General features: G+C 45.4%; 1 protein-coding gene across 1 annotated transcript in view; it reads left to right on the top strand.

Annotated features, from left to right (window-relative positions):
* The first annotated feature begins 6,198 nt into the window (after nt 1-6,198).
* LOC124799057 (facilitated trehalose transporter Tret1-2 homolog) overlaps nt 6,199-19,732 on the top strand; it is a 136,159-nt gene continuing 122,625 nt past the window's right edge. The window contains exons 1-2 of the mRNA XM_047262595.1: nt 6,199-6,360; nt 15,495-15,663. Of these exons, the coding sequence (XP_047118551.1) occupies nt 6,199-6,360; nt 15,495-15,663 (331 nt within the window). The remainder of the gene's footprint in view (nt 6,361-15,494; nt 15,664-19,732) is intronic.

The raw sequence follows: 19,732 nt of genomic DNA, 5'->3' as shown, positions 1-19,732 counted from the left end.
GACATCGTCTGCTGCCCCTACCTTGGGCTCGTGAGCACATCGGTTGGACCATGGACGACTGCGAAACAGTAGCCTGGTCATATGAGTAACGATTTAAGTTAGTAGGAGCTGACGGTAGGGTTCGAATGTGTCGCGGACCCTACGAAGCTATGGAACCAAGTTGTCAACAACGCACTGTGCAAGCTGGTGGTGCCTCCATAATGGTGTGGGCTGTCTTTACATGAAAGGGACTGGTATCTCTGATCCAATTGAGTCATCCCGTCCAACTGCACCAATCATTGAATGGAAAACAATTCAGATACTTAGAGAGCACTGATAGCCATTCATGGACTTCATGTTCCCAAACAACGACGGAATTGTCATCCGGCCACAACTGTCCGTGATTAGTTTGAAGAACATTCCGGACAGTTCGATCGAACGATTTGGTCAAGCAGATCGCCCGACATGAATCCCATAGAAAATTTATGGGACAAAGTCGAGAGATCAGCTCGTGCACAAAATTCTGCACAGGCAATACTTCCGCAGCTATGGATGGCTATACAGGCACCATGGCTGAATATTGCTGCAGGGCACTACCAACGACTTGTTGAGTCCATGGCACATCGACTTGCTGAACTAAGCCGGGAAAAGGAAATCCGAAAAAATGTTAGGAGGTACCCCATGACTTTTGTCACCTCAGTGTATAAGTAGATATACTTCGTCTATACTAAGTATACTACATCTTTACAATCTTTTTTTCGATCTCCTTATTAATTTTTTTTCTACTAGCCTCTCCTCTTCCGTAATTTTCTGTTTGCAAATACAATAAAAATGCACCCAAAATGAAATGAGGTAAATCGGACAAATGATCACCCCCATGCCAACCAGCATGCATTTCGAAAACATCTATCGCGTGAAACCCAACCCGCAGTTTTCTGACATGACATAATGGAAGCCTAGGATCTAGTCAGTCACGCAGATGCAGTATTTTACCATTTCCGAAAAGCATTTTACTCAGTGCCACACATACGCTTACTGTTGAGAGAACGATCATGTGGAGTATCAAGCAAAACTTGTGATTGGATTGAGGATTTCTTGGCAGGGAGGACGCAGCTTGTTACCTCGGATGAAGAGTCATCGACAGATGTAGAAATGACTTCGCCTGTACCCCACGGAAGTGTGTTGCGTCCGTTGCTGTTCATGTTGTATATTAATACTTCCCTCATACGTATCGTAGATGATGCAGTTACCTGTAATGAAGTGTGAAAAGAGATGTACAAATACTGAATCGCACTATGGCCTTCACGAAACTAACATAATATACTACGACTACAATATCAGAGAGTCACAATGGTAATCGGTCACCTGATACAAAATACTTGGGTGTAATACTCTGTAGGGATATGAAATGGAATGATGATATAGGCTCAGTCGTAAATAAAGCAGGTGGCGGACTTCCGTTTATTAGTAGAATATTAGAGAAATGCAGTCAGTCTACAAAGGAGATTGTCTGCAAAATACTCGTGCGACCCATCCTAGAATATTGCTCAAAAGTGTGAGACCAGTACCGAACACGACTAACAGGGAATATTGAAGGTACACAGAGCACAAACGGACACAGATTTATTTGACCCGTGTGATTGAAATGCTGAAGAAACTGAACTGACTGGCATTTGAAGATATACGATGACTTACACAAAGTTTCAAGAACTAGCTTTAAATTATAAATCTGGGAATGTATTGCAATCCCCCACGTATCGCAGTCATTGAGATCGTGAGGTCGAGATTACAAACATTCTCCTCGTGCTCGATACGTGAAAGCCCTAATAACTCGAACAATGTGAAGTACCCTCTGTCATTCACTTCTCGGCAGTTTGTTAATTACGAATATAGATGTAGACCTGCAGAGGATGACCCTCATAATGAGACACGAAACCAAATACTTTACATCGCCGTTGGCGGGATACGATCAACGGTGAACCTGGTCAAAATAACGAGGTGCAGCGGCTGACAGGCCATGTGGGGTCCACAGCCAGCCATAATGATGTTGGCGGCAGGTTATAAGACGCAAGCACCAGCGGAGGAGAAGAAAAGGAGAATTTGATTATATATCAGGGGAAACAAGTATTCGTAATACCTAAGAAGGCATCAACCTTTCTTGAAAATACGATCAAGCTCGCTAATGCAAAAAATATGAGACGCGCTGCCACTTGAACCCCGATTACTGGATGTCACGAATAGGCTTCTACAACTGAGTTATCCAACCGCGTCATATCTGGTTCTCTCGCTCCCCACGAAATGAACACCTCTTAGATAGAGCATTCGTCGAAACACAGTTCAGCGCGCAGTTTCGAGCAGGACGTTGCGTAACGCAATCAGTTCTGTTCACGGCATATTTTAGAGGGGCTACGTTTAATTTCTTTCCGTCCCTTCGCTCGAAGTGTCAAGCCAGACTGAGGGACAAAACACAGCACGGCATCGTATTTGGAAATGCGCTCTGCGATGAGTTCCAGCGGTCGCGTGCAGCCTAATTAATACAAGCTTTGCTGCTGAATCGACCATTCATCATGCCTCTTCCTTTCCCCCACGTAGCTAATGCTATTTACACCCCAACGCACGAAATACGTGATGCGTGACTACAGGGGGGGGGGGGGGGCAGTGAGAGGGGTGTGTTTCGACGTTGTACTTTTTCAGTGGATGTCAGATGCACGCACAAGCCTACCCCGGATTTCTTAAGGATGACTTGTTTCCGCTGTTAACGGCACATAATTCTCCAAACAAAACGATGTATCGTGCATGAGCGGTACCAAACGCTCGTTTGGTTGTGACGCGTATGATACAGCCCCTAAGTATTAGGTGTTAATTATCTTTTGGGATTGGTTACAAGCGTTCTAAAATAGATAAAACTATTCATAACATTTAGTTGTAAATGGATAATTCTGTACGTACCTACATAGTACTTCCAGATTTTTTCCTTCTCTTCCAGGAATGGTGGAGTGACTTTGTGATACCTTAGGCCACGGGAAAAGTACGTAGGGGGATCTAAAAGTAAAATATATATCGTTTGCAATGGTGATATTCTGCGACGGAAAAGCATGCTTGCTCGCTTCGCATGAAATAGTGTCAATCTTAGTTCCGGGTGATTAGCGACATCTATCCTATGCAGATCACCGTTAATTGCGTGTGAGCTGTCAAGGGTCCATCAATAACCTCTGTGTACTCAAGCACTATCCAAGAGAGAGAGAGAGTTGTAGAATACACCTACACAGAGTGTTTGATTAACAAGGGTACAGACTAAAGGTGCGACTCTGGGAACACATTGCGGATTGCTGTCAGTGTATTCAGAATACACATGATATTTATGAAGGTGTAGTCAAATGGTTCAAATGGCTCTGAGCACTATGGGACTTAACATCTGAGGTCATCAGTCCCCTAGAACTTAGAACTACTTAAACCTAACTAACCTAAGGACATCACACACATCCATGCCCGAGGCAGGATTCGAACCTGCGACCGTAGCGGTCGCGCTGTTCCAGAATGAAGCGCCTAGAACCGCTCGGCCACACCGGCCGGCAAGGTGTAGTCATCGATGAGGAGAAGTGCTGAAGCCTGGCTTCACATGAATGCTGGCTGGCCATGTAGTTGTAATGCATCTTGTCCTGAAATGTATATTTTCAGTTTGGTTCCTCTGGGACTCTGTAATAAGGTGCTCATGTACTCAGTCACAATACATCGTATCGGGAAATCATTGGTTTCCGGACCTATGTTCATTACGATTATTTGCTTCTTTCATTGTCATACATTCACCGCTTTCGTTTCTACTTAAGATAGTCAAATATCCTGTACATCCCACTGAAATCCAATTCCAAAAATATTCGCCATATAACAGGCAGCTTTCACCAACAATCTGCCCTGTCATACTTTGCGGGGATTTATTTGGACAATAAGTAGTTCAGACAATAAGCCGGCCGTTGTCGCCGAGCGGTTCTAGGCACTTCAGTCCGGAACCACGCTGTTGCTACTGTCGCAGGTTCGAATCCTGCCTCGGGCATGGATGTGTGTGATGTCCTTAGGTTACTTAGGTTTAAGTAGTTCTAAGTCTAGGGGACTGATGACCTGTTAAGTCTCATAGAGCTTAGAGCCATTTCAGAATAGATATTTTGGAAATATTGTGACACAGAAGAATTCTGAAGATTAGACTGGTAGATTGAGCAGCTAATAAGGAGATACTGAATCGGAGTAGGAAAAAAGGGGTTTATGGTACAACATGACTGAAAGAGGGGATCGTTTGACAGGACACACCATGAGACATCAAAGAATCATCAATGTGGAAATGGAGGAAATTACTGGGGGCAAACATTGTAGAGCAATATCTAGACATGAATTCAGAAATCAGGTTGAAGTGGATGTGAGTTGCAGTAATTATGCAGAGATGAAGAGGCTTCAACAAGGTAGGGTGGGGAGCTATATCTATCGTTCGCTCTACGGAAACTACGATACGGAAGTGTTGGCAGATTACATAAATAACATAGTAAATGGTAGTATTTCCGGTAGCACTGGTAGAGAAAGAAACATAAATGACTGTGTAAGAGAGAAACTGGGAGCCGACGACTACTCTTTGTTTTATTTCTTCGTTTATTTGTTTTCCACATAATTAGACTGGCAAATCGTCCAGTGTTAGTCGACTGCGTATTTTATGTCTTTACTGGCTATAAATTGTATTTTATACATAATAAGTTGATTGTGTAACTTCGGCGCTTTTAACCAAAACAATTACTTTCGATGCAAGAACAGTTCACGTGCACAAAGATAAAAATGTATGTAATTATAATTATTGTTATTTTGTGCTCAATGGTATTTCTTCATCATGATCAAAGGCAAGAGTTTTATGTTATTACTGATAAGTGCGAAAATTATTGATGAATAAAGTACATACTTTATAAAAGTTCGACGAAGTATTGAAGCAGTTCAAAAAATGTTCAAATGTGTGTGAAATCTTATGGGACTTCACTGCTAAGGTCATCAGTCCCTAAGCTTACACACTACTTAACCTAAATTATCCTACGGACAAACACACACACCCATGCCCGAGGGAGGACTCGAACCTCCGCCGGAACCAGCCGCACAGTCCATGACTGCAGCGCCTTAGACCGCTCGGCTAATACCGCGCGGCTATTGAAGCCGTGTTTCATATGTTTTTGTTTTGCGGTTTTTTAAATATTAGCTTTTTTAAGGAAACTGCATTTTTAGCGCTATACGATAAATTTGTTACTTTTTGGGTAACATACCTCTGTTTCACGTCACAAATCAACAATTTGCGAATAAAACCAGATTTAAGCATTAACTATTTCAGTTTTTGTTACAAATACTGTTTTTATTAAGTAACAGACAGGAGGTTCAAATGGTTCAAATGGCTCTGAGCACTATGCGACTTAACTTCTGAGGTCATCAGTCGCCTAGATCTTAGACTAATGGCTCTGAGCACTATGGGACTTAACAGCTGTGGTCATCAGTCCCCTAGAACTTAGAACTACTTAAACCTAACTAACCTAAGGACATCACATACATCCATGCCCGAGGCAGGGTTCGAACCTGCGACCGTAGCAGTCGTGCGGTTCCGGACTGCGCGCCTAGAACCGCGAGACCACAGCGGCCGGCGAACTTAGAACTAATTAAACCTAACTAACCTAAGGACATCACATACATCCATGCCCGAGGCAGGATTCGAACCTGCGACCGTAGCGGTCGTTCGGTTCTAGACTGTAGCGCCTAGAACCGCACGGCCACTCTGGCCGGCAACAGACAGGAGGATAACTATGTAAAACAATAATGTTCTGTATGTAACCTGGGCCTTATAAACCCTCACTCAGCTTCTAGAAGGCTCACCGCTTCTGGTTTTTAGGAGAGTCTAGTAAGACACTGATCGCATATGTAAAGAAAGCAATCGTTATGTGGTAACGCCAGAAAGGTATGCAACACACCCAACGTACGGGTAACGCGGGTACGGCCTTAACTGATCAACGCTACTGGGAAAACTACCGCAGTCCACACGTCCGTACGATGATCTTGGGAACGAAGACCCCAACAAGCAGCTGATGCGTTTCTTTGTAACACCACGAGTTCAGCGTGCAAAACAGACGTTCTATACGCACGTCTTCTTGGACTGCGGAGCTGAGAGCAAATCAAGAAACGTAATTATGTCGCAGGTAGTTGCAAAATATGCAGCAGTGGCAGGTGGTGCGGCCCTCGCTGCGGCGCAACGGCCCGCAATTGATTCTGCAGCCGGCGGCAGCGGCGCCTTTCTCGCGCAGTCATAAATTGGCTCAGGCGAAGCGCGCCGCCCTGGGGCGGAAGTGGGGCGGCGGTGTAGGCGAAGGCGGGGTAAGTTATGCCGGGCTGCGAGGCGGCACCGCCGTGTCTCCGCACAAACTTGGGCGCGTCTGCTGTCTGCGAATAGCGATGTTTCGATACCAGTCAGCATACAACATTTCACATCCACACCAATAACGAAGTATCCAAGGACTTCAAGAAGAATATAATAATTCAGCAGGTGCTGACAGGTGTGAATATTATCGAAATATCGGTTTAGTAATTCACGGCTGCAAAATTCTAACATGAATTCTTTACAGAAAATCGAAAAACTAGTAGACTCTGACCTCGGGAAGATCAATTTGGGTTCCGGAGAAAAGCAGGAACACGCGAGGCAGTACTGATCCTACAACTTAAATGACAGGTTACGAAAAGCCAAGACTATGTTTACAGCATTTTTAGGCTTAGAGAAAGCTTTTGACAAGGTTGACTCGAGTATTCTCTTTGAAATCCTGAAGGTAACAGGGGTAAAATATAGGGAGAGAAAGGCTATTTAAAACTCATACAGAAACTAGGGCCGAGTGGCATGAAAGGGAAGCAGTGACTAAGAAGGGAGTGAGGCAGGGCTGTGGCCTATCGCCGATGGTGGTTCCTTTGGGACCAAACTGCTTAGGTCATCGGTCCCTAGGCTTACACACTACTTAATCTAACATAAACTATCTTACGTTAAGGACAACACACACACACACACACACACACACACACACACACACACACACACACACACACACAGGCGCGCGCGCGCGCACGCCCGAGGGAGGACTAGAACCACCGACGGGGGCAGTCGCGCATCGCCGATGCTACTTAATCTGAACACTGAGCAAGTAGTAAAGGAAACCAAAGAAAACTCTGGAGTAGGAATTAAAGTTCATGGAAAAGAAATTAAAACTTTGAGTTTGCCGATGACACGGTAATTGTGTCAGAGACTAGGAAGGACTTGGAAGAGCAGTTGAACGGAATAGACAGTTTCGGATATAAGGTGAACATTAACAAAAGCAAAATAAGGATAACGGAATGCAGTCGAATTAAATCAGGAGATGCTGAGGAAATTACATTAGGAAACGAGATACTTAAAGTGGTAGACGAGTTTTGTTATCTGAGCAGCAAAAATAACTGATCATGGCCGAAGTAGAGACGGTATAAAATGTTGCCTGGTAATGGCAAAAGAAAAAAGGTTTCCGAAGAAGAGAAATTTCTTAACATCGAATACAGATTTAAGTATTAGGAAGTCTTTTCTGAAAGTATTTGTATGGAGAGTAGCCACACACGGAAAACAAACGTGGACGATAAATAGTTTAAACAAGAACAGAATAGAAGCTTTTGAAATGTGGCGCTACATAGGAGTGCTGCAGATTAGATGGGTTGATCATGTAACTAATGAGGAGGTACTTAAGAGAACTGGGAAAAAAGAAATTTGTGGCACAACCTGACTAGAAGAAGGTATCGCTGATAGGCCACATTCTGAGCCATCAAGGGATCACCAATTTAGTATTGGAGGGAAGTGTGTGTATGGGGGGGGGGGGGGGGGGGAATGGTTCAAATGGCTCTGAGCACTATGGGACTCAACATCTTAGGTCATAAGTCCCCTAGAACTTAGAACTACTTAAACCGAACTAACCTAAGGACATCACACACACCCATGCCCGAGGCAGGATTCGAACCTGCGACCGTAGCAGTCCCGCGGTTCCGGACTGCAGCGCCAGAACCGCTAGATATGGGGGGGGGGGGGGGAGGGGGGGTGAAATTGCAGAGGGAGACCAAGGGATAAATACAGCAAGAAGATTCAGAAGGATGTAGGTTGCAGTAGTTATTTGGAGATGAAGAGGCTTCCTCAGGATAGAGCAGCACGAAGAGCTGCATCAAACAATTCTTCCGGCCGAGGACAACAACAACAACAACAACAACAATAACAACAACATTTAACGCTGTATCGATAGCTTGATATCAGTTTAATAAAACAGTATCGACGCAGAAAATAACACTATGTACTGATTGTTTCTTTTACGTAGTTTAAAGCTCTCATTTGATACAAAAGCATTCATTGAGTATAGTAGCCCAAATACGCAAATTATGTCATGCTTGCATGCACCAACTTCAATATAAAACTATATGCAAATGTAAGCAGTAAATGACAAATATTTCGAATACTCACTCGATGCAACAAATAATTCACTCGTGGCCATTCCACTCTGCCCCGTTTCCTCCACTTGCGAGCTTTTAACAGAGGTGCCATCTGGCAGCCAGTGAAGAAGGGATTTCCCCTACTGCTGCTGCGTACAGAAAGTGGGTTCCCATATTCTCAGTCCTTTAGCAACTGGGAGCAGGAAGGGGTACTTGAAAAATATATTTCTAATTAATTACTATCGCTTTCCTTTACCGAAACTTAGTTCACTTGCATTTCAGCAACAGAAAAACTTTTCCAAGGCAGTGCGCACATCGTTAGTATTACTGATGTACGTTGCTGAAATCCGGACCGTACATTAAAGACTGTGCACATATTCCCTGTACAGTACGTAGATACTGAATTCATTTCAACCCCCCTGCACTAGCAGCGGAAGGTTATTCATTTCCTCCACAACCTTCGACATTTTCGGTAACAATACTGGTAGTTCTTACGATACTATTGAATTATCGAATGTTTTGCATCAATACCGACACCCCACGGAGTAAAACAAAGATGTCTATACTTACTTCAGTATTACAAGTTATATACTACGCGTTGAAGGCTTGTGTCTGCCTTTATATCCGTCGATGAAAAGCTTCCCTGATGAGGTGGAGCAACTAATGTGCTGGAGTGCTATGGCAATCGATATCTCGCTTTCAGTCGATGACACAAACAGGAGATAGCTCAATTTTGTAGAAATACAATTATGATATTTACCATAATGAAAAAACTATCCGAGTAATTAGTTATTTTCCTTTTGCCGAAGGTAAAAAAAGTTGGTGACACTGTTAACCGATCTTTGGGGGGGGAGGGGGGGGAGAAGCACACTTTGCACTTAATTTGGATGTCAATTTACATAACTGTCAATTATTGTCAATTGTGATAAGCCGCTATCCAAACTTCTGACTTATATGCGTCTTCATTTGTTGGGGGAAAAATATGACTATTCTAATAGCAATATGTATCATTATTAAAACCGTTCCAGGATTTACTAGACGTTCTCGAAAATCTTTATGCCGGTTCTGGCAATAGATTACCGATTTTTCGCCTATTCTGTTATTGTTGTTGTTTTTTTTCGTCACCAGGTATATTTCTTTGAGTTGTCTCTGTAGTGGCTTGATGCCCACATACAGGCAGGCCCCCAGCAGTTCACGCAAACCGTTAAATCTGTGTAATGCATTGCCGAGAATGCAGACACAAAGTAGAAGTGATTTTTCGTCCTCCACCCAAAACAGCTGCACTCGTGGGCTCCGTCAAAGATGATTTGCTCCTCCGAAAATCTGGAGTTTACAAAATTCCATGTGAATGTGGCCTTTCTTACATCGGACAAACAACTCGTACTGTCCAAGAAAGATGTACAGAACACCGGAGGTACACACGACTTTTACAACCTAACAAGTCGGCAGTGGCATAGCACTGTATTGATAATGGTCACAGTATGTTGTATGACAACGTCGAAATGTTGGTAACTACATCATCCTTTTGGGACTCGATAGTGAAGGAGGCAATTGAAATTCGCTTGACGTTGAATTTAATTAAAGAGATAGTGGTTTCAATCTTGATAAATCATGGAATCCGGCACTTGCTGTAATAAACTCGCAAAGACGTCGTCACAGTGCAACTCACAATGACATATCGATATGCCAACACAGATCAACTGCGGAGTCATAGATACAACTCGCGCATTATGCACGTCTTCCCGCCGACCAACGTCTCTGGCGCATTTGCATCTGTGGCCGCATGCGCAGTCGCGCGGTACAACAGTATAAAGGGACGAAGCGAGCACTGGAGCGGCTTCCCCTCCTCTGCCTACCCCACTCCCTGTCGCGTCTGCCCCCCACCCCTCTTATGGGTCCTCATCCTCCTTCAGCTCCTTTCCCGGCTCCCCCCTTCGCTTTTACTCTCCTTTCCCCCCCTTTTTCGTTTTCCCATCTTCTGTCCAGTTTCCCCCCACCTGCTCTCGACTGTGGTGTCACATTTGCCAACTGTTTAGTGCAGTGTTCCAGTGACTATTCAGTGTTGTTTGTCTTTCTCGTGTTGCGAACAGACACCATGCTGTCGCTCGGTGTGAATTTTATTTCCTTTGCGAACAGAATCCAGACTGTCGCCGTGTTTTTTAATTGTCTATTGTTTTCCCTGTCTACTTCGTATGTATTTTTATTAGCGTCATCATCCCTGTGTTGTTGTTTTAAGTTCCACGATTTCTTTTCGCCTTGTTACTCTCTAAGTCTCCGATTTTATCGCCTGTTGTTTTTCTTATTTGTTCTCTTGCTCTTTGTCACAAAATCTGTCGGCTGAAGAGCGGCGTACTAAGCTGCTGCCAGCCCGCCCCCTTCGGGGGGAATTGAAATTCAATAAATGAAAAAAAAAAAAAAAACTGGAGCGGCAGTCTTGCGGCTCACTCTGAAGATGGCTGAACGTTATACAGCCGAAGTATTAGAAGAAGAAGGCGATTTCTTGCGGCTGCACACCCGAAACTTAATGGAACAGTCTTTGCACCGCCAAAACCTGAAGATTCACATGTAAATATTAGTTTTTAAAATGGTAATTACAGATCGTCGAAGAAAACACATAAAATTATGAATTCATAACTTTTTACCACATGGTGTGGTTTTCCTGTTGTATTACGTTTTCACAGTGACTGTTTTCTTTCACAGATTGTCGTCTGCGACCATATACAACTTAATGTAGACAAATTATTTAAGTAAAAATTACGATTTGGAAGCTGTTATGGCTATGCCTGAAATTAATTAATTCAATATTCCGAGATCCACAGTGTGAAGAGTGTGTCGAGAATACTAAATTTTAGGTTTTACCTCTCACCACAGGCAACGTAGTGGCGGACGGCCTTCACTGAACGACCGACAGCAGCGGCGTTGCATAGAGCTGTCAGTGTAACAGACAAGCAACAATACGTGAAATAACCGCATAAATCAATGTAGGACGTAAAACGAACGAATCCGGTAGGGCAGTGTGGTGAAATTTGGCGTTAATGGGTTATGACAGCAGACGGCCGACGCGAGTGCTTTTGCTGACAGCACGACATCCCCTAAGCTCATGACCCTACTTGTTGGACCACTGACGACTGGAAAACCTTGGCCGGGTCACATGAGTCCTGATTTCAGCTGGTAAGAGCTGATGGTAGGAGTCGAGTGTAGAGCAGACACACGGAGCCTTCAACCCAAGTTGTCAACAAGGCAATGTGCAAGCTAATGGTTGCTACATAATGGTGTGAGCTGTGGTATCGTCGAATGGTCTGGGTCCTCTCGTTATGGTCGTCTACTTGGAGGTCATTTCAGCCATTCATGGATCTCATTTTCATGGCTATGGACGGAGCATCGCTCAATATTTCTGCAGGGGACTTCCAACGACTTGTTGAGTCCATGCCACGTCGAGTTGCTGCACTACGCTGGGGAAAAAGAGGTCCGACACGTTTTTAGGAGGTATCATATCACTTTTTTCACCTCAGTGCGTATCATACATACGGCTACCGAAAATTGTCTTCCCCATACACCATTCGCAAACGAAACAGGATTGAGGCCAAATGATAGTGATATCGAAGTACGCAATGCCACATGACAAAGGGTCGTTTGGGGAGTAATGGCGTTCGTGTGGAAAGAAAGAACCGTGCTACGCAGTCTTGAGAGGCAAGCGAATAAAAAAAATAAGCGAGGCCCACAATGTTTGCAAAGACGGGTCTCGAGTTGTGCGCCATGGAGGAGGGAGGGGACGGGCGAGCAGCTGGTGGCTACTGCACTCCTCTCTGGCCGCCGGCAGCCGGATGGCGCGCAATTTACTGGGCAGCCGCGTATTATACTGGCGCCAGCGCTGGCAGCCAATTTAATATCGCTGACGCCGTAGCTGGCCCCGGCGGGAACTGTAATCGCTGGCGCACTGGCCCCGCCGGCCCGAAAAATGGACTGCAGCGGCAGGGGGATGCGGCTTATTGTCTCTGCAGCGCCGCTGCGTTATGAAACTCGATGGCCGAGTGGCCGCCCAGCCGCACTGCGACTCGTCCGCCACACTCGGCAGCTCTGCAAAGGCGGGGCGTGACTAGACCGGAAGATGGCTGCGAGCTAATGGTTCTGGGGACCAAGGGTGCTGCCGACGTCAGAGAAGTCGGCCACTACCTTCCCTGGACCGCACTTTCATCCAACACTAACTCACAAGACTGCGTCGCCAATTTACTCATCTGTCACAGTCTATTAGAGGGGAGGAGGAATGAAAACTAGCTGAAGCGAAATATACGCGTAATTTTGAACTAATCCACTAACCTTGGGGCGTGCAGACGCAAGAACTCAGTTTACTCAACTGGTATTTCACCTTATATCAAACGCCTTGGTCCGAGTGATCTGACAGATTGCAACTACTCCATTTCCATGAGTTGTTTTATACACGAGAGTAGCGTCCTGCACTTGGGGCCCCAGAACAACAATTGCCAGAGATAGTGTTCGGCGCAAAGGGCTTTGTATGAACTGAGTATGTGATTAGATACTCTATCCATGCCGAGGTATCAATACGTCGTTAGGAACTGCTCTGTACCAGTCTTTGCGAGTTGATCACAGAAAGCGCCTGATTCCGTGCCATGTCCACGCTGATAATGCTTATTCTCCTTCGCTAAGAGAATTTTTACGTCTTCCTTGAGGACAGTGTTCCAGAGCAATGAAGTCAGAGCTACAATTTTGACATTGCCATAAACACAGCATTAATGGTTTCAGCCTGGACAAAGCACGGAATTCGATGCTTCATTTGATCAATTCGCAAAAGACGTCGTTACAGTGCTGTTCCTATTGATGCACCGATATGATAGCAAGAGAAGCGCGCGTCTAACCACATATTTTGTTCATGCAAAGCTCTTTGCCGCCGAGCATCTCCGGAACTTATGTATTCTTTGGCGGCAAGCACCGTTATGCGCAGCTCTCGCATTTAAAATAACAGATGTGTTGTCTCTGTGAATTAGATACGCTGAAATAAAACGAACGGACGATGATTATGAAATAATGAAGAAGAAATGATATCAGTGAAAGCTCATCAGATTTACTGAATGTAATGAATATGTGGTGACGACTCACTATCTGTTACAGATGTAGACTCAAAATAGGAGTTCATGACCTTCGTGCGCAGCCGCCTTAACCACTACGATCCCTGAGGGCACCTCCAGGCCCACATCAGATCTTTCAGTGACAATAAGATTATTGAGACAGCCTTAACGGTACTCAGACGGGACGTATTTTAAAGCTATAAACAAAAAATAACGAAATCTGAAAACAAAAGGAAAACGATACCCTGGCAGACAGTAACAGGCAATAAATAGGCTAAAGCAAGCGAAAAATAGAAGAAGAAATTTAAAAAATAAATCTTTTACAAATTCACCAACGGTATGATTAAAAAGACGTCTTTTATATCTCTCAGGGGTGCAAGAACTAAGCAATTACCTGGTCAAAGCACCCTTGAACAACAAATACAAAAGTTTTCCCTAGGAGAAACATGGTGATCAGCAAACCGCTCCGCAGTACTTAATACGCTGCCACAGTGGTTTGTTGGCCACGAACAAGCACTGCAAACTGAAACGTCTCAAAGGTAGAAGCGAGATGGGTAAGATGGCTATATTCCTTGGATGAAACGTGTGTTACCAGCTCTCTTTCCTGTTGTGATAGTGACTGCCCCTATAGCGCCCAGCGCCTTCTTTAGTCAATCTTCTTCTAGACAAAATTGTGCAAGCGTGGAAAAATTTCCTAGAATGAGTCACAGTCTTCACACACAATCCTGTATAGCACTTTTTTCAACCAGATCATTTTCAGGACTCGTATTTAAATGCAAATTGCTATTTTTTAAAGTAGTTTTTAAGGCAGTGGGAGTAAAAATGTTACATGCATTCACGTGCAGCAAAATTTCGTCACTTTGCGTAGTATCTAAGGCTTCTGCAAGCATTCGAGTTTAACATTAGCAGTGGCTGAGTGCATATATAGTGCAGATTATGGAGAGCGTTTGGCATACTGAACAACGCCACAGTCTACAAGCAAGTGGAGGATAGAATACTCATAGCCTAGACACATTTCAGTTTGGAATCTTTTGTAGAAGAACCCAAAACAGTTTGTGACGTCAAGCATCAGTGCTAAGTGTATTGCTTTAGTAGCAAGTAGGCTGGATACCGTAGCTCGTAACTTTTCTGCTCTACATGAGACGGATCCAGCATTGAAAGTGCCTGTGAATAACCAAAAATGAAACCAGTACCGGAACCGACTAGGGAATAAAAGTAAAAACGGAAGTATCACCTGGACAGGCAGGCAGCATTATATCAGTCAGAGTTTGGTAATACAAACCGATAAGAAGAAAAGACATCAGTCGCGCCTTGCAGCAGTGACAGCGACAATTATCGCCATCTGGAGATGTCGAGCAAATGCATCGATGAAGTATTGTGCGATTTACACAATACGATCCGGCAGCAAACCCAAGAAGTATATTTGCATCAGATGACCTTTCTGACGATGGGTGTACTCCTGAGCCCTAAACAGGCGTTAACACCTACAGCTTGGACTGCAGAAGAAGCGGAAAATAATGATGATTATCCAAATGTTCTAAACCTTTCATGCGTAACACAGCTCACTATAATTGGCACCAAAATAATGAGCACCAGTTTATCTCTTACATACCCCCCCCCCTCCTTCTTTCGGTTCACCCTGATTCGAGAACTACTTCCCCTTACTTGGGAGTACAATACATTACGCAAACAAGGAACGATGTAGAGTCCGTTGTACGGGTAACAACGTGGGTGTACGGCGCGAGGAGGACCAGCGCGCGGCGTGATCGATCTGAGAAGTGGGTCGGCAATTACCGCCCCCGTTTTTTGTCCGCTCCGTATCGCGTCCAATCCAGGAGGAGGCGGCGGGGGCCGCTCGTTAGGGGGCGGAATTAGCGCCGTGATTTGTCTCCGAGGCTGCCAGTGCCGCCCCCGCCGGCAATACTGACATCCCGCCGGCAGAGCCGCGCTGAGAGAAAACCTGTGTTTGCAGCCGGCACCCCGGCTGTGATCCCGCGCCAGGTAGACACAGCGCGGGCTCGGCGGCCAGGGGTCGGCAAACGCGCCCGCCGCCGTCTCACGGGCGACTCCCACCCCACTTCCGGCACGGAGCTGTCGGCCTTGACAGGCAGTGAGCGACCGACGAGCAGTTTCGATTGCTGTCTCACTTAAAGTCGAGTCACACTGGAAGTCAACGGAGCAAACTAAATTCCAATAATCCCATTGTACCCCTTCTGATAATCAATCCTGTAATGCTGCCGCGCCTTTTGTAAACAGATCCCACCTACACACACTCTGTATCCTGGCACGAGGAAACCTCAACCGACTCCCTATCCTAGAAAAATGTGATCCGCGCCGATATTTATCCCTCCTACCAACTGTAACTCTTACCCACCTATCCCGCTCCACATAAGGGCTCCTCTCTCATTTCCCCTCTCCTTGCATCCCCATCCCTTTCCTCCTGTTACCACTACTCTATCTACACACAGAAGTCATCTTCACCCTCTGTCTTTAACACCTTCCATATTCCCACTGTTTATCCCAAAGCGTACCTTCATCTACATAGTTTTGCTAATTGACTGTCTCAACTCTATGGAACATATTTTCTCCTTCTAAAATACTTCTCACCAGGTGCAGGCTCCAGATTTTACGTGAAAGTGCAGCGCTTCAGTGTGTCTTCTCAGAAGAATGTCACCATTCTGCGATGTGTTTTAAAATGCATATATTTTTTTTTTACTATCAAAAACATTCTTGATCACAAATTATTTACTCCGGTCACCGGTTTCGACCACAATTGTGGTATCTTCAGACCAATGAGTAAGAATCTCCTTCTGGTGGTAAATCACCAGAAGGAGGTTCTTACTCATTGGTCTGAAGATGAAAAAAATGGCTCTGAGCACTATGGGACTCAACTGCTGAGGTCATTAGTCCCCTAGAACTTAGAACTAGTTAAACCTAACTAACCTAAGGACATCACACACATCCATGCCCAAGGCAGGATTCGAACCTGCGACCGTAGCGGTCTCGCGGTTCCAGACTGCAGCGCCAGAACCGCGCGGCCACTTCGGCCGGCGGTCTGAAGATGACCACAGTAGTGGTCGAAACCGGTCACAGGAATAAATAATTTGTGATCAAGACTGTTTTTGATAGTAAATATTTGTAACAACAATGATCACTGCTCACTCCCACAATGTATTCAAAAGTAATGCATATATTTTTGTTTTTTTGGTTGCCCATCTATGATTTTTTAATTTTTCAATAGAAAAAGCTGTCCTAAAGTTTTTTCTTATTCTCGTTATATTTTTTAATTCCTTTCGCTGAAAATCCGAATACTGTATCGCTGACAGATCAGCCCCCGCCCATATGGGTGAGGGGGGAAAAGGGAAAGAGAGAGAGAGAGAGAGAGAACAAGAAGTCGACGGACGGCCAGGCACGTATCGGAACCATCAAATGAAGACATGCTCACTCTACATGAAACGTCAACATAATATCTCGTCGCTCAGCCCATTGTTGAACGGCGGAAATGAGGTTATGAGGGACAGCCAGGCTCATGAAAAGTTGCAATAGCCCTATGGGCAAAACATCACTCGCCCCCATAAGAAAGCACACTTGTCGATAAAATGAAATGATAGTGTGGCATTGTTGGCCGTCGATATGGAACGTTGTTGATCATATCATCCAGTCAAGTGACCCCTCACCGCTGACGTCATGGGAGTCAAGTGGTGGGTTCGGGCCAGTTTGTCGTATGGACTCAGCGCAGTAACATGGGTCGACGAGGAGATGTGACAGAATGGTTGCCCGATTTCTTCGGGCATCAACGCGGACTGTCAAATCTGTCTACAGGGAATGGTGCACCATCGCAGCCAGTTGCGGAGAAATCCAAATTATGATAGGGCCCACAGACGAGTGTCACACTTTGTCCCAAATACTCGGTTTCAAAACCGGCAGAAGCTCATGCTCTCATTGCATCGAAGTCAATCTCAATCAGTTTGCGAATAAACATGTCGACGGGAAATGCATACAAACGGGTACTTCGTAAGAAGCCACTGATCACAGCGTCTTCAATAGGTCAAACGACACTAAAAATGAACAGTAGTTGAAGGAAAGCGTTTAGTGTACGGACCAGAGACGCGTTTAATACGCAGTACATGGTGGGTTCAGTTCAGGCTACATTAGTTGCGTGATGTTTTGGTTTTTTTTTATGTACCATGGCCTTGGTCCAATCATTCAAGTCATACTACCAGAATATTTGTTTTAACATTCTCAGTGACTAAGTGTTCACGTTTTTAATAAATATTCAGTGGACATTCCCTTCTCCCAAGATGACGACAGCTGTGTTCACAGTGCTACACGCATACACTGATCGGCCAGAACATTAGGACCACATACCTAATGGTCGATAAGTCCACCTTTGGCACGGATAACAGTAGCGACGCGTCATGACATGGAAGCAATGAGGTCGTCGTAGATCGCTGAAGGAAGATGGTACCACATCTGCACTCACAAGTCACCTTCTGACATCACGTTCAATCACATCGCAGATCCGTTCGATTGGGTACAGATTCGGCGAGTTGGGGGGGGGGGGGAAGGGGTTGGGGGGAGTAGCACATCAGCTAGAACTCGCCACTGTGTTCCTCGAACTACTCTGTAACATTCCTGGCCTTGTGAAATGGCGTATTATCCTGTCGGAAAATGCCACTGCAGTCAGGAAACATGATAATCATGAAGGGGGTCTGATACTCCTCGGCCGTCGTGGTGCCTTGCAAAAAAAGTTCAAATGGCTCTAAGCACTATGGGACTTGACATCTGAGGTCATCAGTCCCCTAGACGTAGAGCTACTTGAACCTAACTAACCTATGGACATCACACACATCCAAGCCCTAGGCAGGATTCGAACCTGCGACCGCAGCAGCACCGCGGTTCCAGACTGAAGCACCTAGAACCGCTCAGCTACAGCAGCCGGTGCCTTCCACAAGCGCCACCATACATCCCTTCACTATTATCATGTTTCCTGACTGCAGTTGCATTTTCCGACAAGATAATACGCCATTTCACAAGGCCAAGAACGTCCATGTGAATGTTCCCCACTGTAAAATGGAACCGCCACCAATTTTCTCCGTCCCACAATACAGATGTCAAGGAGCTGTTCTCCTGGAAGACAACGGATTCGCGCCCTCCCATCAGGATGATGAAGGAGGTATCGGGATTTATCAGACCATGCAACACTCTGCAACAGCGCCAACGTCCAATGCCGATGGTCACGTGCCTATATCAGTTGTAGCTGCCGATGGCATGGGGTCAAAACTAGCATATGCATGAGTCGTCAGCTGCAGAGGCCCATCGTTAGGAGCGTTCGGTGCACTGTGTGTTCACACATATTTGTACTCTGTCCACCATTAAAATCTGATGTTAATTCCGCCACAGTTCGCCGCCTGTCCTGTTTTACCAGTCTGCCCAGCCTACGACGTCCGGTATCTGTGACGAGGGGTGGCTGCCAAGCCCCACGACGTCTGGACCTGGTTTCACCTAGGTTTCATACGTCTTGAATACACTCACCACAACACCCCTCGAACACCCGACAGGTCGTGCAGTTTCCGACATGGTCGTGTGGAGCCTCCGGGTCATCAAAAACTGTCCTTTGTCAAACTCTGATAGATCGCGCACCTTCCCCATTCTACTTACACACGGACAGCACGCTCACACTAATACTACAGTCCAACAGTTATTGAGCTATGTGGAAAAAATGTAAATTAGTTACAAACTACGGCGTGCACACACTTTATTCAACATGTAAACATCACTACAGATATTCGGACTTAGGCTATGACATGTTCGATAAGCCTGCCATTATTGGCGAAGATAAGGCGCAGATGAATAGCGAAATCCTGCATAACCCGCTGAAGTGTCGGAACATCGATGCTGTCGATGAGCCCCTGAATGGCTGTTTTCAGTCAGCAGTGGTTTAGGGGTTATTACTGTACGCCTTGTCTTTAATACAGCCCCACAAAATGGGAATCGCATGTGATCAGATCCGGAGAATATGGCGCCCAATAGAGGCCTCTACCAGTAGCTTCTGGCTACCCCAGAGTCATAATGCTGTCCCCAAGAGCTCCTCCAGGACACCAAACACCGTCCTGCTTCGATGGGGACGAGCTCCGTCTTGCATGAACCACATCTAGTCGAAATCAGGGTCACTCTGG

This window comes from Schistocerca piceifrons, chromosome 5 (genome assembly GCF_021461385.2).
Source record: "Schistocerca piceifrons isolate TAMUIC-IGC-003096 chromosome 5, iqSchPice1.1, whole genome shotgun sequence".
Classification (NCBI taxonomy): domain Eukaryota; kingdom Metazoa; phylum Arthropoda; class Insecta; order Orthoptera; family Acrididae; genus Schistocerca; species Schistocerca piceifrons.
The sequence above is the reverse complement of the archived record's forward strand: the minus strand, read 5'-3'. Positions and strand labels throughout refer to the sequence as shown.